General features: G+C 45.0%; 1 protein-coding gene across 5 annotated transcripts in view; it reads left to right on the top strand.

Moving 5' to 3' along the window:
• LOC132260261 (protein doublesex) overlaps positions 1-12,640 on the top strand; it is a 72,028-nt gene that overhangs the window by 3,105 nt on the left and 56,283 nt on the right. For 3 of the 5 annotated variants that reach the window (XR_009468357.1, XR_009468358.1, XR_009468356.1), the window contains exon 2: positions 2,594-3,294. Coding sequence is in view for 1 of the 5 variants with exons in the window: in XM_059758272.1 (XP_059614255.1) it covers positions 2,757-3,294 (538 nt within the window). In the remaining 4 variants the exon portion in view is untranslated. Of the gene's footprint in view, positions 1-1,459; positions 3,295-12,640 lie in introns of those variants that run through there. The other 2 variants (XR_009468355.1, XM_059758272.1) reach the window with 1 other exon arrangement.

Raw genomic sequence — 12,640 nt, 5'->3', positions numbered from 1 at the left:
AAGGCATGTTTGAGCATGTATGCATATGAGAGGCACTGTGGCGAAGAAATATGCAGGAACACATTTTGCTCATCTGGCATATGTATTATTATCCTAAAAAGATGCGTGTGGAACATGGTTTATTATGATAAATATTGACTGTTTGCCCAGCAATTGGAAAAGGTCATGTTACCTGTGTGGATATATTCACTTCATTCAGACATTAATTAATCTGTAATTATGCTGGCCAATAAGATTATGCGGCGAAGGAAGATTCATTACGCGGTAGTGATTTCCTTGGCTTCAAGTCGACACGTGAATTAAAAACTATGAGAAATCTATTGAAAATTTAGCGTTAATTTCAAAATGTGCCGAATTTTCACTCAAACTCCCGATAATTGTTTGATAAAGTGTTTATTATTGCCATATAATAATTATTTTGTTGATTTTATTGGTATTTATTTGAATTTGTACTAAAATATGGCAAAGTTAATAGATAAACTGATTGGCCAAAAGTCAATTTCAAATAAGCTTTGAGTGCATTTTATCCAAAAAAGTTGTAAGAAATAATTTTTTCATACATTACATTACTTTTTTCCAAAGTTCTATATTTCAAGAATTCAAAAATATGGCATATATTCTCCCTTATGAAAAGTACAATTATGAAAAGCTGATTTTTTTATAGATTCCTCTGCAGCTCAAGAAAATTTTTAACATTCGTGTGTTTTTACTAAGAAATCTTACATTTTTTTGTAGTCAAACAGATAAAAACCTTTTATTTATTGAAATACAAAGAAACAAAGAACAAAGATTCAGGTTTGATATGATACATAGGCACGTCATAAGTATATGTTGATGTCTTCTGCAACAAAATATTTAATTGAGTTGTCGTTATTTGCTGTGAACGATTTTTTTTTATTTCTTAATCTTCTGTAATGAGCTGAAATTATCTCAAGCAGCGGCTATTCATTGTAGAGCCGAAAGAGAAGAGGTTTCGTGTCGACCGAATCAACCCTTCTTGCGCGTGACATGAAAATTTGACAAACTTAAACGCTCGCTGCAGTTGTGCATCATTATTTTCGTCATGCATCTGCACTTGCATACATATTCGCTCTCGGTGCGCCGAACAGTTATATAAATCGCGCACAGACACTTTGCCTCTCTCTTGTGGCGGGAAAATGTGCGCGCGTAAAGAGTGAGGAGGAGAAATAGTGCTCTCAGTCATGCTCTGCCTCTGTGTTTGTTTGCGAGAGGGTGCTTCTGCAATTAGAGCGCAAACACTGAGTCGCGCGAAAGGTTGCAGCGCGCCAGTGGGGCGTTCGCGAGGGGGTCCAGGCGAACAGTTAGCCACGGCGATCACCCACGATAAGGTGATACGTGGGATTGCGGGCTGCGCCGACTTGGCAGGTGACCGGGAAGTGGAGGGCATGTAATCGCGAGACACGCTTCTTTCACATGAGTTCCCCTTTTCGACTCTCGCACACACACCATGGCGGCACATGTGCGCTCCTTCGGCCAGTGTCCGTGTGTGCAACGCCGGGAAGATTGCAAATAGCCAGTGAATGACGTTGAGCGGCGAAATATCTTGGCATTGACGCGATTTTGCTGAGAGCGAAGCACACTCGTCAGTGTGTCGATACATAGCATGGATTGTATAATGCGATGCATCGCCAGACCGAAGGCATTGCCTGTGTTCAGTTGCAAGCCGTCCTCCGTTCGTGTCACACAGCTCAAATCACCGTCGCATCCATTCGATACTCTCAGTGGCTGTTCTGCAATCGCCAGTTGTAGTTGCGACACTCACAGATTGCTATCGTAGAAGTGCATCGCGAGAGTTTCTCGAGACATTTTCGGAAGTCATATTTTGCTAATTGCGAAGAAATTCAAATATCACGGGTGGTCAGAACTTCATGTGAAGGCGCGACGCGAGCAAGTGTTGATTAATTGCCCGCAAATCCGCAAATTGCACGGACACGGTGAATCCTCACGTAATGGTCAACCAGAAATAAATTCAATTGAAAACTACTGTGTGGTAGACAAAAAAAAAACCTTTGAAGTCACGCTGTGTGTGTGGACTTATTAGAAGTCTTGTCTAATTGCAACATTGTTGTTAACATTTCGCGAGAGGAGCGTTGCATGTGCAGCAATATATGCAACAATTGTATGGATTTAGTGACTTGTTGCTGGCAGAGTACATAACACAGTGAATATCGCACATAGTCGCTCTGTCATGTACCTTAATGTCTGCAACTTGAGGTGGTTTTCGTGAACTACAGTCGAGCTTTCGCGCTTCAGCCGCTGGCTATTTTTTCCGTTGTGCTAAGTACTTATCGCGGAAACGAGTGCCGTCCGCAAGAGCTGCCAAAACTCGAAGACACGAGTGACAATTTCTTGAATGAACCCTTAAGATCCGAATTAGTGGTACTTAGCTGATCTGCATCAGGCGATCGTGAACCCGTTGGGATCTCCAATCGTAGGGCCAAAGCGCGCGATCAGGTTGTTGTGGTTGATTGACCGGCGCGCCTGGGGGCAAACGGAGGCATGCCAAGAGGCAATCAGTGCGACGAAGAGTGAGAGAAGGTGGCAAAGAGTGATGAATGTTTGCCCACGGCAGATGCAACAAGTCACAGACGGTAATTTCAATAACTGAAAGCACAAGTCCCCATCATCGCAGCTCATTTTGATCCTCTGGAGTGTGTGACAAAAGTGGGCGGACCACGAGACGAAGCTCGACTGTCTCAAGCTCTGGTGTGATCATCAAAAGTGGCACGCTGTTGATGGTGTCGGAGCCCAATACGTGGAGCAGCGTGATGTCCAGCTCGGACCTCACAGACTCGAAGTCTGAGTTGTGCGGCGGAGCCCAGGGCTCCAAGGGCAACTCCTTGATCCCGAGGACGCCACCGAATTGCGCCCGCTGTCGCAATCACGGCCTCAAGATCGCCCTGAAGGGGCACAAGCGCTACTGCAAGTTTCGCTATTGCAACTGCGAAAAGTGCCGCCTCACGGCCGAACGGCAGCGGGTGATGGCCCTGCAGACGGCCCTCAGACGTGCTCAGGCTCAGGACGAGGTGCGCCAGATCTCCGCGGATGAGGTGCCGCCGACGCCACCGCCAGCCCTGTGCCCACTCGCGACGCCCAAAAGCCAGTGCGACAGCGAGCCGCCGGTGCCCATCACGGTGCCCACGCCGGCCAGGTCCCTCGAGGGCTCCTGCCACTCCTCCTCGGCGACGCCCTGCTCCGCCACCGGCGAACCCGTGCCATCCAGCCGCAAGTTGGCGCCCGTCAACCCGACCATCAGGAACAACACCGCGGCAAGTAAGTGCGCTCCCGTCCTTTTTTGTCCTTTCGCCTGCCCGTCGGACAGGCCCTCAGCCTGGGCCGACTCAAGCTCAGTAGCGACTAAGCCCGCGACTGATTAACTCGACTCTAGAACAATTTGCATTTTGACTCGAGAACCAGTATTGCGCAGTTTAAATAAACCACTTCTCTTCACTATTCAAAATAAGATTTACAAAGCACCCAACGCTTGAAAGGGTAACTTAAATAGATTTATCTTCGATTCTAAAAGTTTCGTGCTGATTTAAAAAATTTTCCACTTGTCTGCGTTAATTATAGGGTGAGAAGACAACTTTATTCTAGAGTTTTGCGTTCATTTGAACGGTAGTTTGTTGTTTTTTTTCTGAGGAAATTCGCAAACACCTGCATGAGAGTGTTTTTTGGTCGTTTTCTCATCGTCTGAAATAGTTCTCATAATCTCCAAATTAACTCTGGATTTATTTACATAAACATGCAGGATATTGTCACGCAAAAACTCAATTTCTTGGGCTTTGCAAATCATCCCAACACAAAAGGCTCCCGTGGTTCTTTATTGACTGCGGGTTTTTGTCTGTTGCCATTTGGGGAGTTTCTACAGATCAGTCCGACTGATATTGTCGGAAGATTGGTGTTGAGTGAGTTTTTGTCCCTGGGCAACAGACAGTTTGACCCATTGTGAAGATCACAGGTTCATATATCGATTAGATCTGAACAAGGAGAGTGTAATCGAGGATGATTGCTGCGGCGTTTGCATAATTGCGCCTTTTGGAAAGTTCAGCGCGCGGTCGAAGTTGATGCGATTTCGTGAAATTTCAGATAGTTGGGAAAGCCTCAATGCTCCCGAAGGAGAATGGCTAAAAAGCCATGCCGACGTGCTCAGTATGGATACATTGTATGAATGCCATCTGTTAAGTACTGCAAAAAGGCTGAATTCTAAGGTGGAACCGGTTCCTCAGCGCGCTGCAACTCCAATGTAGCGTGGTATAATGATGTATTGAGCGCAACAGTGTTGTTGCATTTCGCGAGGCCGCGCTATAAATAATGCCAACGAGAGTTTACCAGGAGGAATGGCAAACATGGTGAAGAATCATGATTTCCTTCGCTTTATTGGGGACTCACCAATCTCACCGCAATCACCCACGTTGTCCAAACATTTTCAGAGACTTTCACGAAAATCTCGCAGCGCCAGGAATCCGCGGCCGAGGCCAGAGCAATTGGCATTGGACTTGAAAGTGCTGCAGAGAATGGCTTCGAAAATATTCACGCCCATGCATTCTGATAAATTTACTTTTTACACTTAATTTAAGACGCGATATCACGCTCAGTTCCTCAATATAAAACCCCTTTTTTCCCAATCCTCACGATATACTTCTTTCGCTGTTTATTTGCCGACGGAGATGCAACACTTGAACTTTTCGATAATTGTTTATTTTTTCAACACTCTGGCAGATTAGAGATGCCTCGCCAGAGTGGCTGAGACGATGTGAGAATTGCAGACAGAATTGGAAATGTGCTACATAAGGTTTTTCTCACCAATTCATCGTTGCATTTGGAAAGCGTCACGACTCACAGTGAAATTTATGTGACAAAATAAGTATTTCTCCCTTATTTACAGTGAATTTTTCAATGACCAAATTCAACTTTAAGTCTGTGAGCTCCATTCTGGGTATAAATCTACAAATTTATCACTTATCATCATTTCAAAATCACTCTATTTGTGTATTTTACAATGTTGTGCATAAATAACTCCGAATTTCTCATGTCCGTATAATCTAGAAAATCTCATTGGCATCTTGTTCAACTCATTTCTGATGTATATATGTGTATATATATTGAACCATTGTTTTTGTCTCTGCTTCTTACAACTTATCCGCATGTATTCAGACTTAAATTGGTACTGAAACTAAGCTGCAAAAATATGTTTCTAATTTCTGGATATTATATTGTTCTGTCAGTTTCTACCCATTGTCGCTTATACATTGTTGTATAGCGAACTATTTTAACTGTTATACAAAAGATAATTTCCTTAGGAAGCATTGCTTTATCTCGGCAACATTCTGTGCTCAAATGCCAGATTTTTCTCGATGCCGTGGCGGCTCAGAATTCGACACCGTGTTATTAGATGAACGCGGATTTCATTAAGTGAGGAGGAACAGAAATTGGGCATCAGTCTTGGCAAATTTATATGTATCACGACGTTGCAGCATTAGAATCACAGGCGTTGTGTGCAGTGTTAGAAACCAATTTACTGTCTATGGGCATTTAATGGGTCGTCAGCGTTGCAATTTTCTTGCCATTTCTCTCCATGTGGCATTTCTCGAGTGCGCCGCAAATACATATATTTAAATTGATATAGATTGGAGAAAAGTCAGTCTGAGATACGCTCGCATCCCACACACGATTGCAGAGCTGCCAGCAATCCCTACTGACGCATACCTTTTAAATATATCGCGAATATTCGCCACTTATTTTCCCCTCCATTCAATGTGTTTGAAATTATTTTAAATGACTGGAGACTTCTGCATATTTCCCTTATATTTATGGGGGGGAATTTTATCGAAGAAGTCAGCACACAATGTGTGCAATTTTGCGATTACATTGAGCTCCACATAAAGTGCTTAATGTGGTAGAAATTGAGTCTTGCAGTGTGCTAAAGAGAGGATATTTACGAGTATCTCCGCGGTGACCGCTTTTTAAAGCCTGGGCAGCAGAATCAATTTGTTGCTGCAGCCAATGCGATTATGTGGGGGCTTTAGTGTCAATATTATTGCGACCGAGGGTGAAAGAGATTTTTGAAAAGTCCGCCACAACATCACACATCTTCTCAATCCTGCCAGAGGCGCTCATCTACTGTGACTCTCCCCTATCTCGCGGATGCAACAAGTAGAAGAGGAAATGCGCAATTCAGGCAATTCATCTTTGTGTATTTACATAAATGTCGTGGAGCACGAAATATGGTTGGAAGAATTAGTGCTGAAGACAAATGGATAAAAAGGGTCTCGGCGCAATAGTATTCCAGAACAGTTGGGGGCTAGACAACAATTCCATGCCATCCCTTGTGGACCGACAATTGTTGCGCAGGAATTTGCCCAACAACAGCCGAGGCAATGTTACATTATTTTGCAACAAAAATGCATCAAGCATGGCTCGAAGGAATGGACGATTGCGCGATTGTATAGCATAATTTCGTGTGATCTTACACGGCAAAGAAATCTATAGTGATTCTGGGTGGAGATAAAAATTATCCATAGACATAACTATTTCTGCACAGCAGCCAATCGCCCTGCTGTTTCGCGTAGTGAGCAGAGAATTTATCAATTGCATGACAGATCGCTGGCAACTTATAATGAGCAGAGAAAAAAAAGGGAAAATCCACACAACATTTGTCACTTTTGTCATTTCATGCTATATGTGGAAATGTTATCGGATGTATTTCGAGTTATTTTATTTGCGGAGTAGAGATTAAAACTTGTTTCAATGTGGAGAGATTTGCATTAAGACGATTTATGCATGTCCTTATTCGGGAGTTGTAATGAGAAATGTGCGATGGAAAGAGATCATCTGCTAACATCTACATACAAAATTATCAATTCTCTCCTCTTTCTGCTCTTCGTAATAATCACTGAACGCATTTTGAGGTTGAGTTTATTTTTATGTCATTCAAATCGTCCAGATAATGTGTTCATTTATGAAACGGGTTTATGTTCTGATATCAGAAAAGAATTATTAGGTATTAAAGTGTGTGATAAGATTGTGCAATTGTCATCCTTAAATTGTATTCAAAATGCTAATCGTGACGAGAATTGATGAGTTGGAAGGAATTTGCAAAATTTGAGAGCTAATTGGGGAAAAAATCTTAATTTTCTTATTTTAAAATGTTAGAAGAGTTTCAAAGTTTGTCTGTTAATTGATTCTTGCAAGATATTCTGGTTTTATCATAAGCTTAACCAAGTAATTAGAAGGATTATCCTCATTTTCATTTTTCTCTCTAGTCTTAGAGTCGATCTTAGACGATTGTTTGTGTTGACGCATTTCAGTGCAGAAATATCGTCGAATGCGCTTCACGCCATAGAGATAAGACCAAACCAGTTCCTTATCAAGTCCCGCTCGGGCACCAAAATTTAATCTATTTGCCTCCTGTGTAATTTCTACTTTCTTCACTCTTAACCAGACAGTCCAACTGATAACATCGTGATTTATACAATTTATTGAGTTAATTAAATTCCAAGTCAGAAACTTTGCCCTTTGAAGTGTAGAAATTTGCAATACAAGTAGTTTAAGTGAAGTGCAAAAGTCTATTTTTTTCACCTCCGCCGCTCATCATTTTCGTCTCCGCCGTCAGCCAAGCTGTGCCACCAGAGGGGGAGAAAAATTTTTTCCCTCCGAGCCACATAGGCTAATAAGTGACTAATTGCAGGTTGGTGCCCATCCATTTTTGCCCTCCTAGCCACATAGGCTAATAAGTGACTAATTGCAGGTTGGTGCCCATCCATTTTGGCCCTTCGAGGCAACGCCGTCCAAGTTGCGAAGGCGTCCACCAGCTTTTGCGGTGACCAAGTGCAGTCCACGCCGCCATTCAGCTCTGCCGTATCAATCTTCACACGCCAAGTAAGTTGTAACAGTGTAGAGTGAAAATTTGTGCACTTCCCATCTTTTTTCCTTTCGCTCTCACCCTGATTAATTATGACTCTCCTGAGCAAAAGAGCGACACTTAAGGGTCACCTGACTCGCATTGAAAATTATGTTGATTCCGTTCGCAAGGATGAGGCTTCCTTTTCGGCTACAGATATTGCCTCCAACATAACTAAACTTGATGACCTTAAAGCTCAACTCACAATGGTTCATGAAGAGCTAGTGAATACGGGAAATAATTCGGTGACTGAATATGAGGAGCACTCGAGAATCATGGAGCGAATTAGTCAGTTGAGGAGAATTTTGGGTGATGCTTTGGACCGGAAGGATGATAATGATGATCCTTTGCCCATCCCTGGCCCTTCTGGCTCTAATCATCAGCCATCAGCTCAAATTTCTGGTGATTCGTCAATTGCTAATTTAGAAAAAGCTCTTGCCATGCTCATTACCCATCAAGCACAAGCAGAGGTGCGCAATCAGAACTTTTTCGATAGGCTGACCAATGTAGTGGCCCACAGTCCACGGCCAGAACCACACGACGTCAGAAATCAGTCCCATTTGAAGCTCCCTGTGTTAACGGTCCCAGAATTTTCCGGTGATTACACTGTCTGGCATCACTTTAAAGACATGTTCACCAGCATTGTTCATCTTAACCCTCGCCTCACTGATGTGCAACGTATGCAATACTTGGTCTCCTCAGTCAAGGGAAATGCGAAGAAGTTGATTGATAGTTTGGCCATCACAGATGCCAATTATTCTGTTGCGTGGGACACATTAGTGGGACAATATGACGATCAGCAGTCTGTTGTTCATCATCACATTGCGCGCTTTTGCACGATGCCAGCAATTTCCACTCCCTCAGTTGATGCTCTTACGGATCTTATTGCCACCGCCAATTCAGTTTTAAATTCCCTCGACGCACTTGATGTCAAGGAAAGAGATCCGTGGGTCATTTATTTGCTTTTGGAGAAGCTCGACCATGAAACCCAAGTTCTGTGGTCTCGCGAGGTTAAGAGTCAATCACCAACGATAGTCCAATTCTTGCAGTTTCTGAGAGAGAGACTAAAGTCCATCGCACAGTATAATTCTTACCCGGCCAAATCCTCATCTCAGGCCACCAAGTCCACTCCAGCTGGCCCAACCAGCAATAAGAATCTCAAGCCACAAAAAGCCACAGTTCTCTCTGCCACTGCACAATCTCCTTGTCCTGGATGCAAAAAAGAAGGCCACAAGTTGTTCAAGTGTCACAAGTTCATTGCCATGCCCCCCATAGAACGTCTGGAACTTGTCAGGAACAACAAACTGTGCCGAAAATGTATCACCGAGACACATTTGACGAAGGATTGTACCTTTTTCACTTGCCGGAAATGCTCCAAACACCACAACACACTTTTGCACGAAGCCTTTCAGTCTGAGTCCTCACAATCCACTCCTGCTCAGCAGCAGACCCAATCGAATGATAGGCCCACAGACACTTCACAGTCTGACTCCACAGCCATTGTCGGCTCTTCCACTGCCTCTCGCCCTGCTGTGAAGGTATTTTTGGAGACGGTTGTAGTACGAGTCTTGGATAAGTTCGGTGTTCCGCAGCTGTGCAGAGCTTTGCTGGATTCCGGAGCTCAAGTCAATCTGATTTCACAGCCCCTATTCCAAAGACTTCGGCTGCCCAAATCTCTGTCCGATGTGTACATTGGGAGGGTGGTTGGAGGTGGAGCCAAGTCCAAATTCCAGGCTGAATGTTGTGTGCAGGCAGTTGACAATCAAGATGTCCATTTTTCGATGACATGCCAAATTGTTCCCGCAGTGTTGGAACAAAAGTTGCCTAATTGGAAGGTACAGGTGGATCAGATCGCCATTCCCTCAGAGATCTCCCTTGCCGACCCAACATGTCATGTGTCTCAGCCCATTGATTTGCTGATAAGCAACGAATTCTATAACGAGATATTCACCAGACAGATAATGAGATTGGGCAAAGGCTTGCCAATTCTCAAAGAGAGCTGCTTTGGATGGGTTGTTTCTGGCGCCCATGCTAGCTCGTCACAGACGCGACAATCAGACCAGGTCGCGTATGTTGGGACGACGCTGGCCTCCATCGACTCATCGGTCCGGAAGTTTTGGGAAATAGAAGAAGTTTCCACTGCCCATCCTAAGACCCTTGATCATGAGATCGTGGAGAACTGCTTCCAAGAGTCCACTGTCCGCGATGACACTGGAGGATATGTTGTGAAGATCCCCTTTCGCCCCAGTTTAGTGCGTCTTCATAACAATTTGCCAAATGCCACCAGACAATTTCTCAGTCTCGAGCGTCGTTTGTCCGCCAACCCAGAGATAAAAAGCCAATATCACGCTGCGATGCAGGAGAATTTCGACTTGCGATTTTTTGAGGAGGTTCCCCCAGATGAGATCACTTCCACTTCTTACTATATGCCTCATCACGCTGTTGCTAAGAAGTCCTCCTCAGGAGTTAAAGTTCGCATCGTCATGAATGCCAGTTCAAAATCCCAAACAGGCCTCAGCCTGAATGATGTTGCCATGGTGGGCCCGACAGTTCAGCCCGACATCGTCGCAATTCTCCTCAGATTCCGAGAACACCCTTTTGCATTCTGTTTTGATATCCAGAAGATGTATCCTCAGGTGCTAATTCATCCCTCCCACAAAGACTACCATCGCATTGTGTGGCGATTCCGAGATTCGGAACCCATTCGTCATTATAGGGCAAGAGGAGTTTGCTTCGGTGTAAGTTCATCGCCTTATCTCGCGACAAGAGTCCTCATCGATCTGGCGGATAGAGAAGAGATAAAATTTCCACTCGCTGCTAAGGCACTGAAGGAGAATTTTTATGTGGACGATTGTCTCGCATCATGCCCATCCATTTCCGATGCACTTGAAACTCAACGGCAGTTGAAAGAATTGTTGAGTTCCGCTGGCATGACGCTCGCCAAATGGTGTGTCAGCAGTCCAGAAATCACAGAGGAAGTAGAGCCCTCACAGGTGCGCAGCATCTTTCCTGAACAATCCAAGGCTCTAGGCATGCTTTGGCACCCTCAGAATGATGTTTTCGTCTTCCAGCTCACTCGAGATTTCATTGACGTCAATTCAAAGCGAGAAGTCCTCGCGGCAATTGCGTCACTTTATGATCCTCTTGGTTTCGTCTCTCCAGTGATCGTTATCGGAAAATTGATCATGCAGGCCCTTTGGAAAGAGGAAAAGTTGGATTGGGATGATCCGCTTCCGGAACATATCAGTTCCCAATGGAAACAATTAGCCGAAGGTCTTCCAACCCTTCAGGAGATCACAGTTCAGCGCCCAATGTCGACTTTGACGTCTCCCAAGTCCACCGAGTTGCATGTCTTCTGCGACAGCAGCTCAGTTGCATACGGTGCCGTGGCTTATGTGGTCACAGAGGATGATATCCATGGTCGCCAGTCTCAGATTCTGATGGCAAAGTCGCGCATTGCTCCCACATCGTCGATCACCATCCCCAAATTGGAATTGTGTGCCGCAGCTCTAGGCTCTCAGTTGGCCCACAAGATCAGAAATGCTCTCTCAGTCACGGAATATTTCTTGTGGACAGACTCGACGATTGTTTTGGGGCAAATCAGATCAAACCGCATTAAATTTGACGTTTTCACCGCGCATAGAATCGCTGAGATTCTCAGACTGACGGACGTTTCGAAATGGCAGCACGTACCGGGAGCCTCAAATCCTGCGGACGTTGTATCGCGTGGTATGTTGCCCACAGAATTGAAAAGTTCATCTATATGGTGGACGGGCCCAGAGTTTTTGTTGGGTAAGGCCGAAAACTGGCCTCAAGACCCGTATAGTGTCACGCTCATTGCTTCGTCGACTGCCATTATCAATCAGGTCCCAGAAAGTCACATCCTTGATACCATCCTTGAAAGATCCAGCAGTTATCTGCGGATACAAAGAATCCTAGCATACGTGCTAAGAGTCCTGACAGGTTCGCCTAGTCGCATTAGAGGTCCCATTACATCCCAAGAACTCCTAAAATCAGAGCACAAACTAGTATCTTTTGCACAAGCTCAACACTTGGCAGAAGTGAGATCAGCCATTGCCGATGGCACCATGTGGACCAGCAGGAGGTTCGCCCATGTGCGCCACTTGACTCCCTTCATTGATGGAGAGGGAATCATCAGAGTGGTTGGCCGACTGGCTCAATCGCCTGCAAACTACGATGCCCGCCATCCAATTCTTCTGCCCAAGTGTCGCCTCGCCACGATCATCGCCACCCACACACACAAGAACAACATGCACGCGGGACCACAACTGCTTCTGGCCACTCTGCGTCAGAAATATTGGCCGCTGGGAGGAAGAAATCTGACCAGAAACGTCGCTCGCTCATGTGTTGTGTGCTGGAAAACCAAGCCGATCCGACAGGAGCAGAGAATGGGAGATCTTCCCACGAGTAGGACAGATCACGTGGCTCCATTCAAAGTGTGTGGCATCGATTTCTGCGGCCCAGTCCTCACGCGTCCTAGCTACAAGAGAGGAGGTACATCATATAAGACGTACATTTGCGCCTTTGTCTGCTTCACGACGAAAGCCATTCACCTGGAAGTTGTCGGCAGTCTCTCATCCGAGGGCTTCGTCGCTGCGCTGCGGAGATTCGCGGCCAGGAGAGCTGCTCCAAGCGACATCTTCTGCGATAATGCCACCAATTTTCGCGGAGCCAGCGCAGAGTTGGCAAAGTTTC

This window comes from Phlebotomus argentipes, unplaced genomic scaffold, assembly GCF_947086385.1.
Source record: "Phlebotomus argentipes unplaced genomic scaffold, Phlebotomus argentipes genome assembly scaffold_18, whole genome shotgun sequence".
Taxonomy (NCBI): domain Eukaryota; kingdom Metazoa; phylum Arthropoda; class Insecta; order Diptera; family Psychodidae; genus Phlebotomus; species Phlebotomus argentipes.
The sequence above is the reverse complement of the archived record's forward strand: the minus strand, read 5'-3'. Positions and strand labels throughout refer to the sequence as shown.